The sequence below is a fragment of the Quercus suber genome, unplaced genomic scaffold, assembly GCF_002906115.3.
Source record: "Quercus suber isolate HL8 unplaced genomic scaffold, Cork oak 2.0 scaffold_131, whole genome shotgun sequence".
Taxonomy (NCBI): domain Eukaryota; kingdom Viridiplantae; phylum Streptophyta; class Magnoliopsida; order Fagales; family Fagaceae; genus Quercus; species Quercus suber.
Window position 1 is genome coordinate 1,179,703 of NW_027069594.1, and position 20,261 is coordinate 1,199,963.

Below are 20,261 nucleotides of genomic sequence, written 5' to 3' on the forward strand. Positions count from 1 at the left end.
CCTTAATAAAGACATTTAAGAAAACATATGACATACCTCAGGAAGTGAACCTGAGGTATTGTCCTTCAGAAAGGTTATTAACCCACCGAAGAGAGGGAGAAGTTATAATCCCCATGATAGCATTCATAGAAGGGGGAATGACTCTCCCTATGGGTTCAGTCACAAGAGACTATCTTCGTAACCATAGGCTTTCTCCTAATCAGTGCACGCCTAACGTCTTTAGGATCCTAGGAGCGATTGACGCTTTGAATCGTTATTTAGGCCTGGGGCTCACCTAGCTTGACGTAGTACATATCTATGAATGTCATAGCCAGAAGGGAGTGGGATATTATCTTAAATCCCAATCTGACATCGTTAGGCTCATTTCCTGTCTTCCTAAGTCTAACAAGGGGATGAAAGACGACTATTTGATAGTCTTGGGCGCGTGATCAAAGATCTTTATAAGTGAAGACGGGCAACTACAGACTGTCCATCTTATTCTCGATTTCAAGCCAAAATCGGGCGATTTTCAGCCGATCGGCAACGCTATAACACGGGGAGACTATCGGATTAACCGAATAGATGTCTCTCGGCCAAATTTCTTAGCTCCCTTCTATCTTGCCCTAGTACCACATCCAAATCCGCAGGGTGTGACGCAACTCATTCAGCCAGTTCAACAGGTTCCTTTGGAAGCGGCTGCAGAAAGCGAAAGAGTTGCTTCTTCGACTTCTTCACTTGAGGAGCAGATTAATAAGTTCAAGTTTGAAGAAGAGGCAGCAGGAGAGGTTCAAGTGATTCCAGTTTCGGACGCCGAGGAGGAGATTGATAGGCAATCTAGCGTTCGCCCTCCTGTCCTAATGACTACCCTTCCAGACGATCCTTCGGAAGAAAATGAGGAAATGGCATGCCTAAGGGACCTAATGAAGTCTAGGAAAAAAGCGTATGAGGCAAAAGAGACTGGTCCATCTCAACTAGCCATTAATCTTCCCCCACCACCTCCTCAGGTCCCCTCCGATCTTGGTCTAAAGCCATTACCAGATCCGAAGAAGAAAAGACCTATTCCAGATACTGAATAAGGGGAGGTGGTGTCTCCAAAAGGACCTAAGCAATAGAAAGTGGTCAAGGATCAACAGAGCAAAAGAGCCTTGTCTACTGAAAGCTGAGAAGACCCTCTCGTTGTGGAGGTGCGACAGGGAAAACACACCTGGTGTCCCAAGCTGGAATTGGATGGTGTTCCTTTCCCTTGGGATACCTCCGTTAGAAATTATCAAGGGAAAAGGGCAGGTCTCATTGCTAAAGCCCTGGAACAGCCACTTCTCCTACCCAAGGATATGGAGAATTACAGGCACTTCAGCTAAGAAGAACTCTTCTTGTCCCTCAAAAGGGATTTAGCTATGGTAAGTAAATTAATACAATTTTTCACTCAAAATGTTGATCATTTCTACCTTTTTTTTTTTTTTTTTTTAACTACAATCTTTCGTTTGTTATGTAGATTACACAATAAGTCTATGTGGTCGAGAAGTGGAATAAACACGCTCGCAATGAAGCCAAGGCGGAGGCTTATTCCCGATTCGAGGTTGAGAAGAGGATGGGTGGCCTTTAGGAGGACTATGATAAGCTGTCCGAGCAGCTCAAAGAGGTGACTAAGCAAAAGAATAGTCTTGATGCAAGCCTTCAAAATGCTGAGAAGCAGGCCGAAGAACAACGCAAGCAATTGCACATGACCAAAATCAATCTAGAAATAGAGAGAGAATTGGTCAAAAATCTTCGTGCTAAGCTTTAGAAAGCCAAGAAAATTGCTCAATTGGCCAAGAAGAATGTTTAGTTGGCCAAAGAGGCAGTTAAGGCTGAAAAGCAAGTTGCATATAAGTTTGGGGTGGAGGAGACTCAAGTCAAACTCACTGAGGAGTTCTCCGTAGTCTGCAGAGACTATTGTGACATAACTTGGGGTAAAGCCCTTGATACTGCTGGGGTCCCTCCAGAGTTTGACTTGAGGCAGCCTGAAAGTATCTACTACGACCCTGAAATTCGCAAACTCCCAGGCTCTGACTCTTCTCCCTCCAAATAACTCCCAGAAGCCTTGGAGCTGCCCATAGTCGGTCAGAGCCCTCCTGCCCCTATTGAAGTTACCAAAGAATTTGGTCAACCTGGTGGTCAAGGCAAGCAAGCTGAGGATACTCAAGATAAGGGTAAAGACTTGGGGAAGAAGAAAACTACTCCTGAACCCAAAGATCAAGCCCCAGACGCTGCTGGTGCCCTATCTAGCCAAATTGTTAACCCCTCGGCCCCCCAGATGAAGACTTGAATATTTAGGAGTTTTACTCCATAATTGTACCTTTTTTTTGTTGTTTTTTTTTTTAATGTAAGGAGCTGCTAAGTACTTTCTTTTAATCAATGAAATCGTTTTTCTTTTATTTCCTATATCTTCATTACACGTATTATGAGACTTATTATTGTTACAAATAACGCTCGATCGATAACTACTGTAACCTGCGCAAATATAACAATAATGTCCTATTAAATTGGCTTTTGCATGGCACCTGCAGAAAGTATTACTGAGCACTGATCTTGAACTAAATATACGGCCGAAGAGGCCTATCGTAAATTAGTTTATTTAAATACCTCTGAGGGCTTTACATATAATTGAGCTTATATGAATATTAACAAGAAAATTGTAAGAGAATGTTGAAACACTTATGAAAATCGTAATGGAGTGCCATCTACACTATAGTGGAATGCTAATTAATCCATATCATCTGGTCCGAGGACTTCAGGCAAGATTAGATTTAAGTTTAAACACTTATGAAAAAACTGTCGTGGAGTGCTAACTAATCCGTATCATCTGGTCAGGATTTCAGGCATGATGGGATTTAAGTTTAAACACTTACGAAAATCAATAGCGGAGTGCTAACTAATCCATATCATCTGGTCCAAGGACTTCAGGCATGATTGGATTTAAGTTTAAACACTTACGAAAATCAGTAGCGGAGTGCTAACTAATTCATATCATCTAATCTGAAGACTTCATGTATGATTGGATTTAAGTTTAAACACTTACGAAAATCAGTAGCGGAGTGCTAACTAATCCATATCATCTAGTCCGAAGACTTCAGGCATGATTGGATCTAAGTTTAAACACTTACAAAAATTGTGAGAGAATGTTAACTAACCCATAGCATCTGGTCCGAGAACTTCAGGCATGGTTGGATTTAAGTTTAAACATCTTGCATGAAATCTTTATACGATAAATAAACATTTTGATCAAAGAGAAAACTGAATTAATAATAATACATTTTAAGGTTTTTTACATTCCAGGGGCGTGGTATTACGTGGCCATCTAGATCTTCCAAAAAATATGCTCCAATGCCAGCTCCTGAGGTAATATAGTATGGCATTTCCCAATTGGGCCCTAACTTTCCCCAAGCTGGATTTTTCGTAATACCTACAACTTTGCTGAGTACTAGATCACCAGATGTTAATGGCTTCAGTTTTACGTTGGCATTATAACCCTGTCTAAGCTTTTGTTGGTAATGTGCTAATTGGACCATTGCATTTTCTCTCCTTTTTTCAATCAAATCCAAACTCCTCTCTAACAGTTTGTTATTGCTACTCGGACTAAAGGAACTAGTTCTCAACATTGGGAACCCAATTTCTAAAGGGATAACAGCTTCAGTCCCATAAGTCATTGAAAATGGGGTTTCCCTAGTAGACCTGCGAGGTGTAGTCCTATACGTCCAGAGTACATGTGGCAATTCTTTCACCCATTTACTCTTCGCGTCATCTAGTCTCTTCTTTAATCTATTTACTATAACCTTGTTAACAGCTTCTACTTACTCATTCCCTTGGGGATAAGCAGGGGTAGAGTATCTGTTCATGATTCCCAATTCGCCACAATAATTCCTAAATGTTTTACTATCAAACTGTAGGCCATTATCTGAGATTAGGGTATGAGGAATCCCAAACTGAGTGACAATATTTTTTCAGAAAAATTTATTTACATCTACGTCTCTGATGTTGGCTAGAGGCTCAGTTTTAACCTATTTGGTGAAATAATCTGTGCCGACCAGAAGGTACTTCTTGTTTCCTATAACTTTAGGGAACGGGCCCACGATATCTAAGCCCCATTGAGCAAATGGCCATGGGCTGGATAGTGGATTAAGGATTCCACTTGGTTGATGTATGTTCGGCGCAAACCGTTGACATTGATCACATTTTTTAACATATTCATGAGCTTCTCTTTGCATATTTGGCCACCAATAACCTTGAGTAAGGGCTCTGTGAGCCAAGGATCTACCTCCGGTATGGCTCCCATAGATTCCTTCATGCAACTCTTCTAGGAGTGACTCAGCTACTTTAGGATGCATGCATAATAAATATGGCCCTGAATAGGAGCGTTTGTATAGCTTTTGGTTCTCGGATAGCCAGAATCTAGTTGCATTCCTCTGAACTTTGTTAGCTTCCGACCTTTCTTCAGGCAAAATATCCTCTTTCAAGAATTTAATTATAGGATCCATCCAGCTGAGTTCAGCTCTGATTTGATGAATTCGGACTACCTCTCCCCTTACCTCTGTGGGCTTATGCAAGTCCTCAACGAGGATAACTCTAGGCAAATCTTGCACCGAAGAGGTGGCGAGCGTGGCCAAAGAATCGGCATGTGCATTACCATTTCTGGGGATATACAGCAAATTAAAAGATTCAAACTCCGACTACAGACATTTAACTCGACTCAGGTACCCCCTGCATTCTTTCATCTTTTGCCCCAAATTTCCCTTGTACTTGACCAACGACTAACTTCAAGTTCGAGAACATCTTCACTGACCTTCGTCCCATTCTTTGAACCATAGCCATTCCCATAAGTAGAGTTTCATACTCAGCTTCATTATTTATGGCCGTGAAGCTTAGTCTTAGTAACTTTTCAATAATAATCATCTCGGGAGATATTAACACCAGCCCCACTCCAGAACCCTTCTGATTTACTGCACCGTCCATATACACCTCCCAGAATAGGGAGCCCTGTTGAGAGATCATGCCAATCGATTTTTCATCCATGTTCTGTGCTGGCTCCAATTCTTCTACCGAGGGCTCAGTGAACTCGGCTACTAGATCTGCGAGGACCTGTCCTTTTACAGAGGTGCGAGGCATATATTTGATGTCAAAAGCCCCTAGGATAGTACCCCATTTAGCTATTCTCCCTGTATAGTCTGCACTTCTAAGTACGATTTTTAGTGAGAGTTGAGTAAGAACAACAACCGTATATGCTTGGAAATAATGAGGCAATTTTTGTGTACCAAGCACTACTGCCAAGATGGCTTTCTCCAGCAACAGATAACAAACCTCGGCCTCATGCAACGACTTACTCACATAATAAACTGGCCTTTGCACACTTTGGTCCACTCATATCAATACCAAACTTATAGCATAAGGAGCCACAGCAATGTAAGCAAACAAGATTTCATCTGATTCAGGACTGGACATGATTGGTGGTCGAGCTAAATAGTCTTTAAGTTTTTGGAAAGCTAAAGCACACTCCTCAGTCCACTCGAATCCTTTCCATTTGTTGATCAACGAGAAGAAAGGTTTACACCTATTTGCTGATTGAGAGATAAATTGGTTCAGAACAGTAGCCATTCCAGTCAATTTCTAAACTTCTTTGGGATTCCCAAGAGCTTGTAAATTGTTGATGGCTTTTATCTGGTCGGGGTTAACTTCAATTCCCCTGTGAGTCACCATGTAACCCAAGAATTTGCCTGATCCCACACCAAATGAGCATTTGGAAGCGTTTAGACGCAGCTTGTACTTTTTTCGAACTTCAAAAATATTTAGAAGGTCCTTCACATGCTCCGAAACGATCTTGCTTTTCACCACCATGTCATCTATGTAAATCTCGATACTTTTGCTTAACTGTGGATCAAACATCCTTGTCATCATTCTTTGATAGTAGATCCCGCATTTTTCAAATCGAATGGCAACATTTTATAGTGATAATTCCCAATAGGGGTGACAAAGGCAGTCTTCTCCTGATCATTTAGGGCTAATGGTATCTGATGATAACCTTGGAAAGCATCCAAAAAACTCATCCGATGATGGCCAACCGTTGCATCCATAGCTGGTCTATCTTAGGCATAGGAAATTGATCTTTCAAACACGCCTTATTGAGGTCTATGAAATCCACGCACACTCTCCACTTCCCACTTTTCTTCTTCACCACTACAGTATTAGCTAGCCATTCAAGATAAAACATCTCCTTAATAACTCTAGCCTGCTTAAGTTTCATTACTTCCTCTTGTATTGCATCAGCATGTTCTCTGGATAGGCGCTGAGGAGGCTGTTTCTTAAGGGTGATTAATGGGTTGACCTTCAGATGGTGACATATGAATTCTGCATCCACCCTCGGGACTTCATAAGCATTCCAGGCAAATACATCGATGTTTCTCTTAAGGAATTCTATAAGCGCTTCCTTCTCCTGAAGAGGTAATTGAGATCCGACTTGAAAGAAATTCTCTGGATCATCTCTGATAGAAACTTTTTTCAAATCTTCACACCTCGCACCCTCGGCTAAATCATTAGCGTGCAATGCCAGAGGTTTTGATTGCTATAAATCTCTTCTAGCATGGGCCGAGGACTTAACCTTGGACTTATGCTAGATGGCAGCCACTAAGCATTGTCTCGCCATAAATTGATCTCCTAGGATTTCCTTAACTTGACCTTCAGATGGATACTTAACATTTTGATGCAAAGTAAAGGAAACAGCCCTTAGCATATGAAGCCAAGGTCTAGCCATAATTGCAGTATAAGGTAAATACACGTCTACGACAATGAAATCTACCTCTACTATCTCTGAACCAGTCTGCACGGGTAATCGTATTTGGCCTTTTGGGATAACAACTCTTCCTTCGAAACCCACCATGGGAGAACTATATAGAGTTGAGTCATCAGGTTTTAAGTTCATCCTCTTATAGAGATCATGGTACATTATCTCTGCTGCGCAGCCTTGGTCTATTATTACCCTCTTCGCATCATACCCCCCAATTCTAAGAGTGATCACTAAAGCATCATCATAAGGCTGGATGGTTCCAATCTTGTCTTCGTCCGAGAATCCTAAAACTAGTAAAATACTCACTTTAGCTCTCTTCAGATTGTGATTAAGGCCTCCTGTGGGTAAACGGGCTATCGACATTTCCCTAGACGGCTAGGATCTTGTTCTCCATGGTATGGCGAAGATGACATTGATAGTTCCCAAATGAGGCCTTGAAGAATCATCCCTTCAAGGCTCCGAGTTCACTTGACTTTCTCGGCCACTAGAGTGATGTAGGAGTTGTCTCAATTTACCCTCGCGGACCAGTTGGTCCAAATGATCCCACAGGCTCCTGCAATCCTCTGTGGTATGCCTATGATCCTGATGGTACTGGCAATAGAGATTATTATTACGCCTCTCGGGGTTTTCCACCATCTTATTCGGCCACTTGAAGAATGATTCATTTTTAATCTTTCTTAATCTTTTCCAAAACTTGGTGTATTGGCTCTTTAAATACAGCGTTGACTGCTTAAAGATTTGCTGATCCTGATTGTCCAGCAAAATCTCTCCGCAGTTTACTGCTATTGTAACAGTCCGACCTGAAATTCCTCCTCTCTTGAGGGATAACCTTTTCCTTTCCCTTTCCTTACTACTGATCTTCCTCAACTCTTTTATACTTGTCAATACGGTCCATGAGCTGACGCACGTTAGTAACTGATTACCAGTTAAGGTCTTTCTTAAACCATGATCAATAGGGAGGCCGAGCTTAAACGTACTAAGGGCCACTCCTTCAAAATCATCTTCTATCTCATTGAACATCTCCCAGTACCTATCTGAGTACGTTTTCAAGGTCTCACCTTCTTGCATGCTCAAGGATAACAATGAAGCTAAGGGCCTGGCTACTCTTTGGTAGATGACAAAACGGGAACCAAATGCTTGAGTGAGTTCTTTGAAGGAACTAATGGAATCTACTTTTAAGCTGTCAAACCACCTCATCACAACTGGTCCAAGACTGGAGGGAAAAACTTTGTACATCAAAGTTTCATCTTTAGAATGGACTGCCATCCTCTAGTTGAAGTGGCTCACATGCTCTACAGGGTTTGTTTTACCATTGTAGATAGTGAATGTCAGTTGATGAAAATGGTGAGGAAGTCTTACCTCTTCAATCCTACGCGTGAAAGGCGATTTGGAGATTTGGTTCAAGGCCTTGCTTATAGCATCATTCCCTACGCCTCCACGTGATGGACTTCGAGGTTGCCATTTACGATAGTGCTCTTCTTCATAGGAAAAAGACTCACTAACTGGTGTTCTAGACCTTCGTTTATAAGTGACGTCCTGATCATCGTCAGAATTATCATCGGAGTAAGAAGAATTCCACCTCCTCTTTGCCTGGCGCAACTCCCTTTTTAGCTGGTCAATCTCCAGTTGCATGTTTTTGTTCTTTTCTGCATGAGACACGTGACTTCCACCTTGTGACTGGCTTTGGTCAGTATGCATAGCATGTATACTACCTTCACGATCATGTCTTTGTTCTAAGTTAAGAAAAGGATCAACGTGTTGGGATGCCCTGGATTTTGCTGGTTGTTGCCCTGGTTTGACCATCAACAACTGTTGCTTCCACCCTTGCTCAAACTTTCTCCACAGACGGTGCCAATTGTAGGGTCTATATTTGTAACCCAAGCCTAAAAGATATTGGATATGAACCCAACAAGCCCAATATAATGAATTTGTAGAGAGTGGGTAAAAGAGCTAGACTGAATGATCTAAGCAATGTCTAGTGCAGATTCCAAATGATGAACAAGTATAAAAACACACGTGAAATTCAAATAAAATGATGTCCAAAGAGATAAATTAGTGTTTGAAAGGCTAATACAATTCTTAGAGCTCCAATCCTCCCCCTATCTAAGAGGACTTTTACACTTATATAGTTTTCTTCTAGACTATCCTAATCGTCCACTTGTTTTTCATCTAAACGTTAACTTGAGTATATGTCCCATCAGGTATCTTCATCGGTTCTCCAGGAGTGGCGGTAGTTGAGACTGCACTGTTCAGGGGTCTTCTCCACATTAATGCAGTCAGAACAGTTGCTGCAGTGCATTTAATGCGGTGGTAGCAGCTTTTCTTTTAGATATTTTTTTGTTCTTATCATCTTTATACGTGTCTGAGGTTCACCCTTATTATCGGAATTGCCAGGAAAGTCACTCAACCCTCCCAAGTACTTGATCGATATGTTTCATATCTGAGGAGAACATACTATTCGGACTATATTCTTTGATCATTTTCATGCATATTTCTCCCACCTAGGATCCTTATCAATCATATACTCCTCTTCGAACATACCTCAGTCTTCAAATAAGGTCCTAGGCCCAAAACATAAAGATGGAGCCAAATAGAACGAGACAAGCAAGACAAGGCATTTTGTCCCCCTCCTATTACATTATTACGTTCATTTAATAATAAAAAAAAAATAAAATGCTAAAATTTTGCTATAACTTCACCCCACCATTTGCTCTTATATACTGTGATCCTTCTCTCCTAAATCAAATCATCTTATGCTTGTTCTTCTTGACACTCGATCTCCAATCCTCCATATTCTGTTAAGATGATGAGAATGAGGAACAAGAATCAACAGCTCATGTTATACATTGAGCCAAAATAACACATAAAAGGTTCTTGAAAATGGCTAAATGACACTCCACAAATGCATATTGTTTAAAGAAGTTTGCGGCAAAATTTAGACTTCAAAATTTGGTTATCTTATAGCTGTAAAGGCCTAAACTACTACGAATAAAATGAAAACATTGGTTGGTTATGATCTTTTTTCAAATGACATGCTACTTCTTTTGCTGAATTCAGAGGAATGGCAGTTAAGGATCCAAATTTGCCACATGGTCTCCGCTTAGTGATTGAGGACTATCCATATGCTGTTGATAGCCTTGAAATCTGGTCAGCAATTAAATCATGGGTTGAAGAATATTGTTCCTTCTACTATGAGACTGATAGCGTAGTTCAGAAAGTTGCTGAACTCCAATCCTGGTGGAAGGAACTCAGAGAGAAGGGTCATGGTGACAAGAAAGATGAGCCCTGGTGGCCTAAAATGCAGACGCATGAAGAGCTTGTTGAAACATGCACAATCATTATATGGATTGCTTCTGCTCTCCGTGCAGCAGTTAACTTTGGACAGTACCCTTATGCAGGATACCTCCCAAATCGGCCAACAATAAGCCGGGGATTCATGCCTGAAGTAAGCACTCCTGAATATGAAGAACTCAAATTAGACCTTGATAAGGTTTACTTGAAAACAATCACTGCCCAGCTCCTCACACTTATTGGTATTTCCCTTATAGAAATATTGTCAAGGCATTCTACGGACGAGGTCTATCTTGGGTAGAGAGATAATCCTGAATGGACCTTTGACACAAAGCCATTAGAAGCCTTTGAGAGATTTGGAAAGAAGCTAGCTGAAATTGAGGATAGAATTATGACAATGAACAATGATAAGAAGTGGAAAAACCGAGCTGGACCTGTGAAGGTGCCATTTACTTTGCTCTATCCCACTAGTGAAGGTGGACTAACTGGCATGGGAATTTCTAATAGTGTCTCAATCTAGAGCTTCTCTACCACTGCTTGGGTTGTTATTAGAGTTCCACAACAGTGTTTATCTGTCATCTTTCTTGACTACTTATGCTATGCATAACTGATTTCCTCTTCAATAAAGATGTGTAGCTATAAATTCTTATGCTTTTTCAAGCACCCTTGTCAAATAATTGGTACGAGATTTAAAAGGCATCATTTGTTGGAAAATGCTAATAGTACAAGTAGAAACAATAACTGGTAATTGCATTTCACTGTTTACAATAACTGCATGCTTAATCCATTTTCACTAATGCTTTTGCTATGTACACTAATTTTTCATGTTTAACAATCAAATTTAAATAGATGAAGCAAAAATTTCAGTTGTATTTCCTTAGAGACACATGCATGATTGTGCATGCAAATTCTTGTGTGACAAATTAGTCCTATTTCTTATGGGGTTAACTTGTCATGTTCAACAATCAAACTTATATGGATGAATCAAAAATTCAAAATTTGTATTCGCTACAAACACAATTCATGATTGTGAATATGTGTGGGTGTGTTTCACACTTAACAACCTTTATTGTGAAGTGTGCAGCCTTGCCCTATGGTCAATAAGATAGAAGTTAAAAGCCAGTTGTGAAAAGATGTTTTAGGAATTTCTTTTGTCAGTTTAGAGATATATATATATATATATATATATTTTTTTTTTTTGAGAAGAAGTTTGGATGACATTTAAAGATTAAAAATCAAAAAAATTACATTCAATAAGGCCATTGCATATTCCCAAATCAGACAATTGCCAAATACACAAAAATCTCAGAATTAAAGTTCCAAATAAATTCTTATTGTGGGTTTATAACAATTCCCAATTTCCCATGTGGTAGGCCCTTACCTGAAGCTAAAAAAGCCCAATCCACTTCATCTAATAACCATGAGACCTATGGAGTTATGTGGGAAAATCATATACAATAAATGCCAATCCCAAGCCCAGCCCACTCATGGGAAAAGAAAGTTAATTGACTGTATGGTTCTTTTCTCTTACTCAAGTAAAGTAGGCCTGGATGAGAACCATACTTGGGCCCATCCGGATAAATTGATCAAGCCCAAAGTTGATGAATCACCCATTGACAACAACCCATCCGAACCCTTAAGAAAAAACATTCCCAGCCTAGTAGATCGGTTATTAGACAAATTGAGCCCTTTTGGTAGATAAAGAGTTTCTTCAAAACACTTGAGCGCAAAGGTGATCTTTATCAAAGACAAGTCTCCAAATTTTAGCTAAGAGTAAGACAGTTAACCGGTTTTTTTTAAATAATAATATAATTTGATAGTTCATTGTAGGTGAGCAAATTGACGTCTCTATTAAAAACACCAAAACAAAACTTGTCAGTTAAACTATAAAACCCTTCACAAAGTTTGGCAATACTTTGAAGATTCTTAAGGCATTGATTGTATTGCATTTCTGTCTTATTTATTTCTTTTGTATNGGGAGAGAGAGAAAAGAACTAGCTTTTTTTTTTTTTAATGGCTTTTGAGGATGATGATGATACAGATATAGGATATAATATTAATAAAATTTTGAAATAATAACATTTTTTTGTGAAGATATGGATCAAGATCTCTCGAGCCATTCTTAGCAGAAGAAAAATCTAACCATTCTCTATTGTCCAACTTGAAGTTTGAGAGATGCGAAGACAAGGGATGTTTTAATGCAGGTGAGAGGGGAAAAACTAATAATATCAACAGAAAGAGAAAAAATTTAACGCCGTTTATTGAAGTTTTTAACTTTGACAGGTGGCTAAAATATAGGTGGGGAACCTAAGGAACAGTATGTAAGGTACTGTATCTAAGTTTTGCCCATGTTAAAAATACTAACAAATGTCAACTGAGTTAAAAGACCTTTGACATTTATTTATTTATTTATTTTTTATACAAGATAAAAATTTCACCATAACCTAATATAAGTATATATGTGTATGAAACTCCTTATTAGAGATTTAAACTTTGACCCTTACCCCTCAAACACTTATGCTTCTGGAGTGACCATCGCGACAATGATGCGTTCTAATTTGACATTTAAAGAATGATTTTATTGCAAAAAAAAAAAAAAAAAAAATGAAACAAAACCTTGAATTAATTTTCAATTATTAGTCTAATTCAAGATTTATTTGCAATGTGTACTCTAGTGACTAGTCTCAACAGTCCTAATTAATATCAAATTAACAAATTGATATGTTGTTTGGGATGCGGTAGACATTGCAATTTATTGTGCCCCGATAAACTGTTTATTTTGATTACACCCACCGCCTAACATATCCATTTAATTTGTTAATTTTGACACTCATTTGGAATGAGTGGTCATTGGAAACTAATTCAATTTAGGGTATTGAGTATTGACTGCAAAAAATTATTGTTTATAGTCAACATCGCAAATGATCCTATCAATACATTGGATTGGCTGCAATAAATTTATGCCTTTTTTTTCTTGCTGGATACAACCATGCATGTTGAACCAACTGTTCATTATAATTATCTTTACTCATCTTTTTAGTAGTACTAAAGTTTTAATGAATCTTGGATGGCGACTTATTAATTATTATATCAGTTTTGCTCAGCACTCGTTTCTATGATAAGTCTTGCCCAGATTACCATTGCCCTGGAAAATAATTCAAGCACGAGACCTTGACCAAAGTTTAAACACAAATAAAGAATTACAATTAGAAATAGTTCTTAATTCTGTGTTCATACCTGTTTACATAGCCATCTACCATTCTCATAGACTATTAAAATCAATGCCCTTTTCAAGAACATGTGGTTAGAACTTGCGACATTCTATTTAAATGACTAAACAAAGACCCATACGAAACTAAATTAATGTTTCCATTTTTTTTATTTATGATGATGCTTGAGTAGCTAGTTTACTTTATAGTTTATCCCCCTAGTTAAATTGTGAATTTAATTTGAAAAGGACCCTATAGTTTGGAAATAGCTAGGTTTTCCTGTTCTTTTTATTAATTTATTAGTCTTTAAATTATAATATACGTGGTAGGTGTGATTTGTGAAGTATGAATGTGATCACAAAGAAAAGGGCTAAGTCATGGGGTTGACTTCCTAGTGTTCTCATCTCAAGTCTTTGTTTGCTATTAGTTTATTTCTCATTTGATTTATCTTATTAAAAAAAAAAGTTAGATAAAAAATACAAATTCCTCAAAAAAAGTGAGATTTTAAATGATTACATAATTTTTTTATGGATCCCAATCCCTTACTATAATTGTTAATAGACCATTATAGAAAAAAATTTGATACCAACTTTATAAGAAAAACAAAAAATTATATAAAAGAATCAATTATATATTTTTCTTTAACTTATAAAAAATCAGTTTCATTTTTATAAGAAATACAAAAAATTATCAAAAGAAAAAACTCATTGCCTTAAGACTTCCTTTAACTTTTCCTTTTTCTTGGGAAAGAAAAAGCTAAACCAAATACACACTAAAAAAAAAGGGAAATTTCATGGACACATTTAATTTTTGCATTAAAGCAAGAGGTTCTAAATTTTTATTTTATGTTTGCTTAATTGGATTGAAAAGGTTGCCACAATTAACAATACGAAAATGAAAATCAGGTTTACTATATGAAAATTCAAGAATTTAGTCATCTAATTCATTTGAAAATTTTGGAAGCAAATTAGCGATCTTGAAAAGAAAAAAAAAAAAAAAAAAGACGAAGCAGATAAAAAAAATTGGACAATTTTGGGGCCAACATTACTAATATCCATTTCATCAACATAATGTGAATTTTGGGGCCATTAACATAAATTGCCTTTTCTACCATGAACAAGAGAGTATCAAAATCAAACCAAAAATCCATTTTTCTTATCATGAAAAAACAATGGCATGGCCAGTTGGCCACGAATCTCAACCTCAAACTTTCCCTTTTTCTTATCATAGAAAATCAAAAGAATTACTTTTTTATACCAAAATTTGAGAGCAGAATCCACTATCAATGACACCCGGTACAAATGCCCAGTTGACGGACCTTTATGAATATGAACCAGTCACCCCCACAAAACTCCAAAACCCAAATCTGTGGGCAATGTGAAACCGCTACTGTTATTAATTGATAATAATTTCTTCTAAAACGTTTTCAAGAAAGTTGTAGGAAAGTGTATCGTACGCGCTTTCAAAGGATTGGATTTCTAAGTCGACGCTATTATTATGTCTGGACATGAAATTTAAAATTGATTTTTTACCCTTTCATGGGTGTTTTTTTGGGTCCTAAACCCATCTTAAAAATAATATTTTCAAGCCCTTAAACAGAGACTAAATCGTTTTTAATGATTAATTGTGATTTCAATTTATGACATCTGATTTTAATGATTATTCTTTATGATTAAATCAAGACACCGATTAGTCTCTTATTACAATAAAAGACTTTACTCGTTGAGTTAATTGAAATCTTAACCAAATATCGATGAGATAAGTAGCCAAAACATATAAAGTGTGTTGGGATATCGCTTATTTTGCTAAAAACTAAAAATTAAAAATAATAAAAAATATAATAATAAAGTTACAGTTCACACTAAAAGTGCTGTTCATTTGCCTATTTGCACTGTTCATAGCTGGTCCAAAAAAAAAAGGCAAACGCAGGAGATTTCATCCGTATCCAAATGCATTCATAATATTATAAGCTAAAAGATTGAGAAAAAAAAAAAATGACAACATTGCGCCAAATTTAAAATTCTTGAACAAGAAAAGGCATGGAAAAGGGAAATCTGAAAAGTGAAGCTTCTTAATCAATACCAAATAAATGCCAATAACTTTCCTCTCTCGTTCCCTCGCAGCATATATAAATTTCCCAAAAGATTCTCTTTCTTTTGTTTTGTTTAAGCAAATAAAATATATAAAAAAAAATTATAATGTCCACAATATAGCAGGTTGTTACGGACTGGACATGAAAAAGTAATTTCAATAACAAATTTAAACTAGAATCAATAAATAACAACTAACTACTTATAATTTGTTATAAAAATATTGTAGCAACAACAACTATTTATAAAATAAAGAATCTTTCTTTTGATAAGCGAATAAAGGAATTGGGTGGATAAGATATGCAACCTTGTTGGGTAAATGATAAAAGATGTTAGAATCAACTTTAGAATAATTTTATAAGAAAAGTTAAGGAAAAAGGCCAATATGAACAAGTGAAGCTTCTTATTAATCTTTATATTTACTTCCAGTCAATACTGCGATTTCATCTTAAAATACTTTTTAGTCAATACTCAATACCACAATATTTCACCTAGAAAAGGCTATAAATACCATTAACAATTACTCATCTCTTCCATTCCTCATACCAAATTCCTCAAACCTATATTCTTTAGCAAACCACTCGAAGCAAGAGATGTTTCACTCCAAAGATCTGAGTCTGACTCCTATGAAGTCCTTGGCAGGAACTTCATGTGGGGTTAACAGGCCAATCTACACGGTCAAATCATCAATCAAGGGTCGAGATCAAACTACTACTACATCAGTAACTAGTAGACCCTTGTTTTTTACCATGAAGTGGCATGGTTTTTCATGCAGCAAGAGTACTGGGTTGACGAGATCTCGATCACTGAGTGTCACTTCAACAGCTGAGAAGAAGGGCCAAAATCCGTCACGAGGAGTCCCAGTGTCCAAAGGAGCCAAATCCTCACACAACATCTTGGAGATTTTCAACGAGAGCAAGAACTCGAAGGTCAAAGGGACTGTGGTTTTGATGAAGAAGAACGTTTTGGACTTCAACGACTTTCACGCTTCGTTCCTTGATCGTCTGCATGAATTTTTAGGCCAAAAGGTCTCTCTGCAGCTCATTAGTGCTGTCAATGGTGACCCAGGTGAGTTCATCTTCTTCTTTTTCTTTTTCTTTTGTTTTTGGTAATAAATTTCTTCTTATTTTACTAATTTCAACGATCTCACCTTGGAAATGATAGTGAAAGCAATGTGTCACACAACTTACAAGTAATAATATTACTTTATTAGTAAAGAAAGAAAAGCATATAATTATGGGAATATCTAAAATATGCTATTAAATTCGATCATAGGCCTTATAGAATAAAGATTAATGGAACCCAACTTTATTCATGAAAGGGAATGAAGTGTGGCAGCAGTAATCTTTTTTTCTTTTTAGAAAATGGGAAAGTGAATAAAGACAGTGTGATATGGATTAATGAGACTCAACAACCCAGGGGCTTGACACTCAACAAAGAGTCAACGATCAAAACTCCCAGTCAATTTGCATTTTCTTTTGATCTTTATACTTTGTTTGTTTGTTTGNACCACTTGAAGCAAGAGATGTTTCACTCCAAAGATCTGAGTCTGACTCCCATGAAGTCCTTGGCAGGAACTTCATGTGGGGTTAACAGGCCAATCTACACGGTCAAATCATCAATCAAGGGTCGAGATCAAACTACTACTACATCAGTAACTAGTAGACCCTTGTTTTTTACCATGAAGTGGCATGGTTTTTCATGCAGCAAGAGTACTGGGTTGACGAGATCTCGATCACTGAGTGTCACTTCAACAGCTGAGAAGAAGGGCCAAACTCCGTCACGAGGAGTCCCGGTGTCCAAAGGAGCCAAATCCTCACACAACATCTTGGAGATTTTCAACGAGAGCAAGAACTCGAAGGTCAAAGGGACTGTGGTTTTGATGAAGAAGAACGTTTTGGACTTCAACGACTTTCACGCTTCGTTCCTTGATCGTCTGCATGAATTTTTAGGCCAAAAGGTCTCTCTGCAGCTCATTAGTGCTGTCAATGGTGACCCAGGTGAGTTCATCTTCTTCTTTTTCTTTTTCTTTTTTTTGGGTAATAAATTTCTTCTTATTTTACTAATTTTAACGATTTCACCTTGGAAATGATAGTGAAAGCAATGTGTCACAACTTACAAGTAATAATATTACTTTATTAGTAAAGAAAGAAAAGCATATAATTATGGGAATATCTAAAATATGCTATTAAATTCGATTACAGGCCTTATAGAATAAAGATTAATGGAACCCAACTTTATTCATGAAAGGGAATGAAGTGTGGCAGCAGTAATCTTTTTTTGTTTTTAGAAAATGGGAAAGTGAATAAAGACAGTGTGATATGGATTAATGAGACTCAACAACCCAGGGGCTTGACACTCAACAAAGAGTCAACGATCAAAATTCCCAGTCAATTTGCATTTTCTTTTGATCTTTATACTTTGTTTGTTTGTTTGTTTGTTTTTTTTTTTTTTTGGGTATTGACTATGTTAATTTCTATGCTTACCTACTCAAAGTTTTCTCGGACTAAAGTGTTCTCTAAGCCAGAGACACATGGAGACCAAGTCAAGGACTTTGGACTATTCAATGGGAAAGCGTAGAAACTAATTTCATGGCTTTAGTCCAACATTGCTAGTGAGTAAAATTGTGTACTTGTAAATGGCTAAATTATCTTGGGGGTTGGTACGGACTAATTTGAGATAGATTGGGTTTAAGTTTTACACCTCCAAGCCTCATTCACTGATCTCCAAAGCTAGAGTAAATGTTATAGAACTAATTCAGATGTAAGCATTTATATCCTTCATTTCCTAAATTAGAAAAAGAAAAGTGGAACTCACCAAAATTATAAAGGTCCAAAAGGTTAGACCATGAGTTTGGTTTGTGACTTTGTGTCTAGTGTTCACTCCTATGTCCACTCCAGTGGAATATGGCATTAGATGAAGTCTTCGATCTTAGTTAGACTATAAAAAAGTGTAGCATTAGACTAGTCTTTTGTTGTTAGTTAGACTATAACAAAGTGCACTGGAGCATTAGAAGAAAGTTGTTATATAATATACCCTTGTTTGAGTTAGCAATGTGTAAGGTTATGAAATTCTGCAACACTGGTGCAGATCACTTACTAAAACCTGTTGACATGAGCCAAACTGAAAACTCAAATGTAAGGATAGTGAACTCCGCCTAATCATTTCAAGAAGCTACAACTTAACTACCTTGATCTGTATCAATCCGTTGCATTTAAGATATCTTTAGATGTACAATAATAAAATATTAGCATTTTGATAGTTGATGATTACTATCTTCTGAATTACTATATAACTAATTTCAAATTTGTTGTTTTTTATTTATTTATGTTATAGAAAACGGGTTCCAAGGAAAACTTGGAGAACCAGCATATTTGGAAGATTGGATTACTACAATCACCCCCTTAACCGCGGGTGAGTCTGCTTTCAAGGTTACCTTTGATTGGGACAATGAGATGGAAGTTCCAGGGGCAATTTTAATAAGAAATAATCATCATAGTGAGTTCTACCTCAATAGTATCACGCTTGAAGATGTTCCAGGACAAGGTCAGATCCATTTTGCTTGCAATTCATGGGTTTACCCTGCAGACAAATACAAGAAAGACCGCATTTTCTTCTCTAATAATTTTTTTTTTTTTTTTTTTTTTTTGGGTATTGACTATGTTAATTTCTATGCTTACCTACTCAAAGTTTTCTCGTACTAAAGTGTTCTCTACCCAGAGACACATGGAGACCAATTCAAGGACTTTGGACTATTCAATGGGAAAACGTAGAAACCAATTTCCATGGCTTTAGTCCAACATTGCTAGTGAGTAAAATTGTGTACTTGTAAATGGCTAAATTATCTTGGGGGTTGGTACGGACTAATTTGAGATAGATTGGGTTTAAGTTTTACACCTCCAAGCCTCATTCACTGATCTCCAAAGCTAGAGTAAAATGTTATAGAACTAATTCAGATGTAAGCATTTAGATCCTTCATTTCCTAAATTAGAAAAAGAAAAGTGGAACTCACCAAAATTGTAAAGGTCCAAGAGGTTAGACCATGAGTTTGGTTTGTGACTTTGTGTCTAGTGCTCACTCCTATGTCCACTCCAGTGGAATAGAGCTTTAGATGAAGTCTTCGTTCTTAGTTAGACTACAAAAAAGTGTAGCATTAGACTAAGTCTTTTGTTGTTAGTTAGACTATAGCAAAGTGCACTGGAGCATTAGAAGAAAGTTGTTGTATAATATACCCTTGTTTGAGTTAGCAATGTGTAAGGTTATGAAATTCTGCAACACTGGTGCAGATCACTTACTAAAACCTGTTGACATGAGCCAAACTGAAAACTCAAATGTAAGGATAGTGAACTTCGCCTAATCATTTCAAGAAGCTACAACTTAACTACCTTGATCTGTATCAATCCGTTGCATTTAAGATATCTTTAGATGTACAATAATAAAATATTAGCATTTTGATAGTTGATGATTACTATCTTCTGAATTACTATATAACTAATTTCAAATTTGTTGTTTTTTAATTATTTATGTTATAGAAAACGGGTTCCAAGGAAAACTTGGAGAACCAGCATATTTGGAAGATTGGATTACTACAATCACCCCCTTAACCGCGGGTGAGTCTGCTTTCAAGGTTACCTTTGATTGGGACAATGAGATGGAAGTTCCAGGGGCAATTTTAATAAGAAATAATCATCATAGTGAGTTCTACCTCAATAGTATCACGCTTGAAGATGTTCCAGGACAAGGTCAGATCCATTTTGCTTGCAATTCATGGGTTTACCCTGCAGACAAATACAAGAAAGACCGCATTTTCTTCTCTAATAAGGTAATTATTTATAGGAGGAAGTATACATGCTAATAAACATGAATTTTGTATGCAAC

General features: G+C 37.2%; 4 protein-coding genes and 1 pseudogene across 4 annotated transcripts in view; 2 read left to right on the top strand and 3 right to left on the bottom strand.

The window, feature by feature from the left end:
- Positions 1-1,877: 1,877 nt before the first annotated feature.
- LOC136068725 (uncharacterized) lies at positions 1,878-5,607 on the bottom strand. The gene is made up of 6 exons (XM_065776247.1): positions 5,386-5,607; positions 4,799-5,292; positions 4,044-4,647; positions 3,814-3,941; positions 3,309-3,705; positions 1,878-2,096 (listed from the first exon to the last, which is right to left on the bottom strand). Exons 1-6 carry the CDS (start codon positions 5,605-5,607, stop codon positions 1,878-1,880), a joined length of 2,064 nt encoding a protein of 687 aa, XP_065632319.1.
- A 445-nt stretch (positions 5,608-6,052) lies between these two features.
- Positions 6,053-7,156, bottom strand: LOC111995655 (uncharacterized). Its single transcript, XM_024027576.1, has 2 exons — positions 6,685-7,156; positions 6,053-6,534 (listed from the first exon to the last, which is right to left on the bottom strand). Exons 1-2 carry the CDS (start codon positions 7,154-7,156, stop codon positions 6,053-6,055), a joined length of 954 nt encoding a protein of 317 aa, XP_023883344.1.
- Positions 7,157-7,243: 87 nt separating this feature from the next.
- Positions 7,244-8,059, bottom strand: LOC136068726 (uncharacterized). Its single transcript, XM_065776248.1, has one exon. It carries the CDS (start codon positions 8,057-8,059, stop codon positions 7,244-7,246), a length of 816 nt encoding a protein of 271 aa, XP_065632320.1.
- Positions 8,060-9,815: 1,756 nt separating this feature from the next.
- On the top strand, positions 9,816-10,604 carry LOC111995672 (probable linoleate 9S-lipoxygenase 5; annotated as a pseudogene).
- Positions 10,605-15,771: 5,167 nt separating this feature from the next.
- Positions 15,772-20,261, top strand: part of LOC111995669 (probable linoleate 9S-lipoxygenase 5) — a gene marked incomplete in the record, with an annotated part of 7,931 nt that continues 3,441 nt past the window's right edge. Inside the window, 2 exon segments of the mRNA XM_065776275.1 lie at positions 15,772-16,451; positions 18,720-19,008. Of these exon segments, the coding sequence (XP_065632347.1) occupies positions 15,977-16,451; positions 18,720-19,008 (764 nt within the window).

Bases quoted from the DNA above. Each gene is read 5' to 3' on its own strand.
- LOC136068726 (XM_065776248.1), bottom strand. From the start codon at position 8,059: ATGGCAGTCCATTCTAAAGATGAAACTTTGATGTACAAAGTTTTTCCC.
- LOC136068725 (XM_065776247.1), bottom strand. From the start codon at position 5,607: ATGGCTACTGTTCTGAACCAATTTATCTCTCAATCAGCAAATAGGTGT. The intron at 3,706-3,813 runs GTAAGTAGAAGC...CTGGACGTATAG, and splicing joins GCTTATCCCCAAGGGAATGA to GACTACACCTCGCAGGTCTA. The intron at 2,097-3,308 runs GTAATACCACGC...TAACTTCAATAG, and splicing joins TGGAAGATCTAGATGGCCAC to GGGCAGGAGGGCTCTGACCG.
- LOC111995655 (XM_024027576.1), bottom strand. From the start codon at position 7,156: ATGTCGATAGCCCGTTTACCCACAGGAGGCCTTAATCACAATCTGAAG. The intron at 6,535-6,684 runs GTCAAGTTAAGG...CTAATGATTTAG, and splicing joins TGTTAAGTATCCATCTGAAG to CCGAGGGTGCGAGGTGTGAA.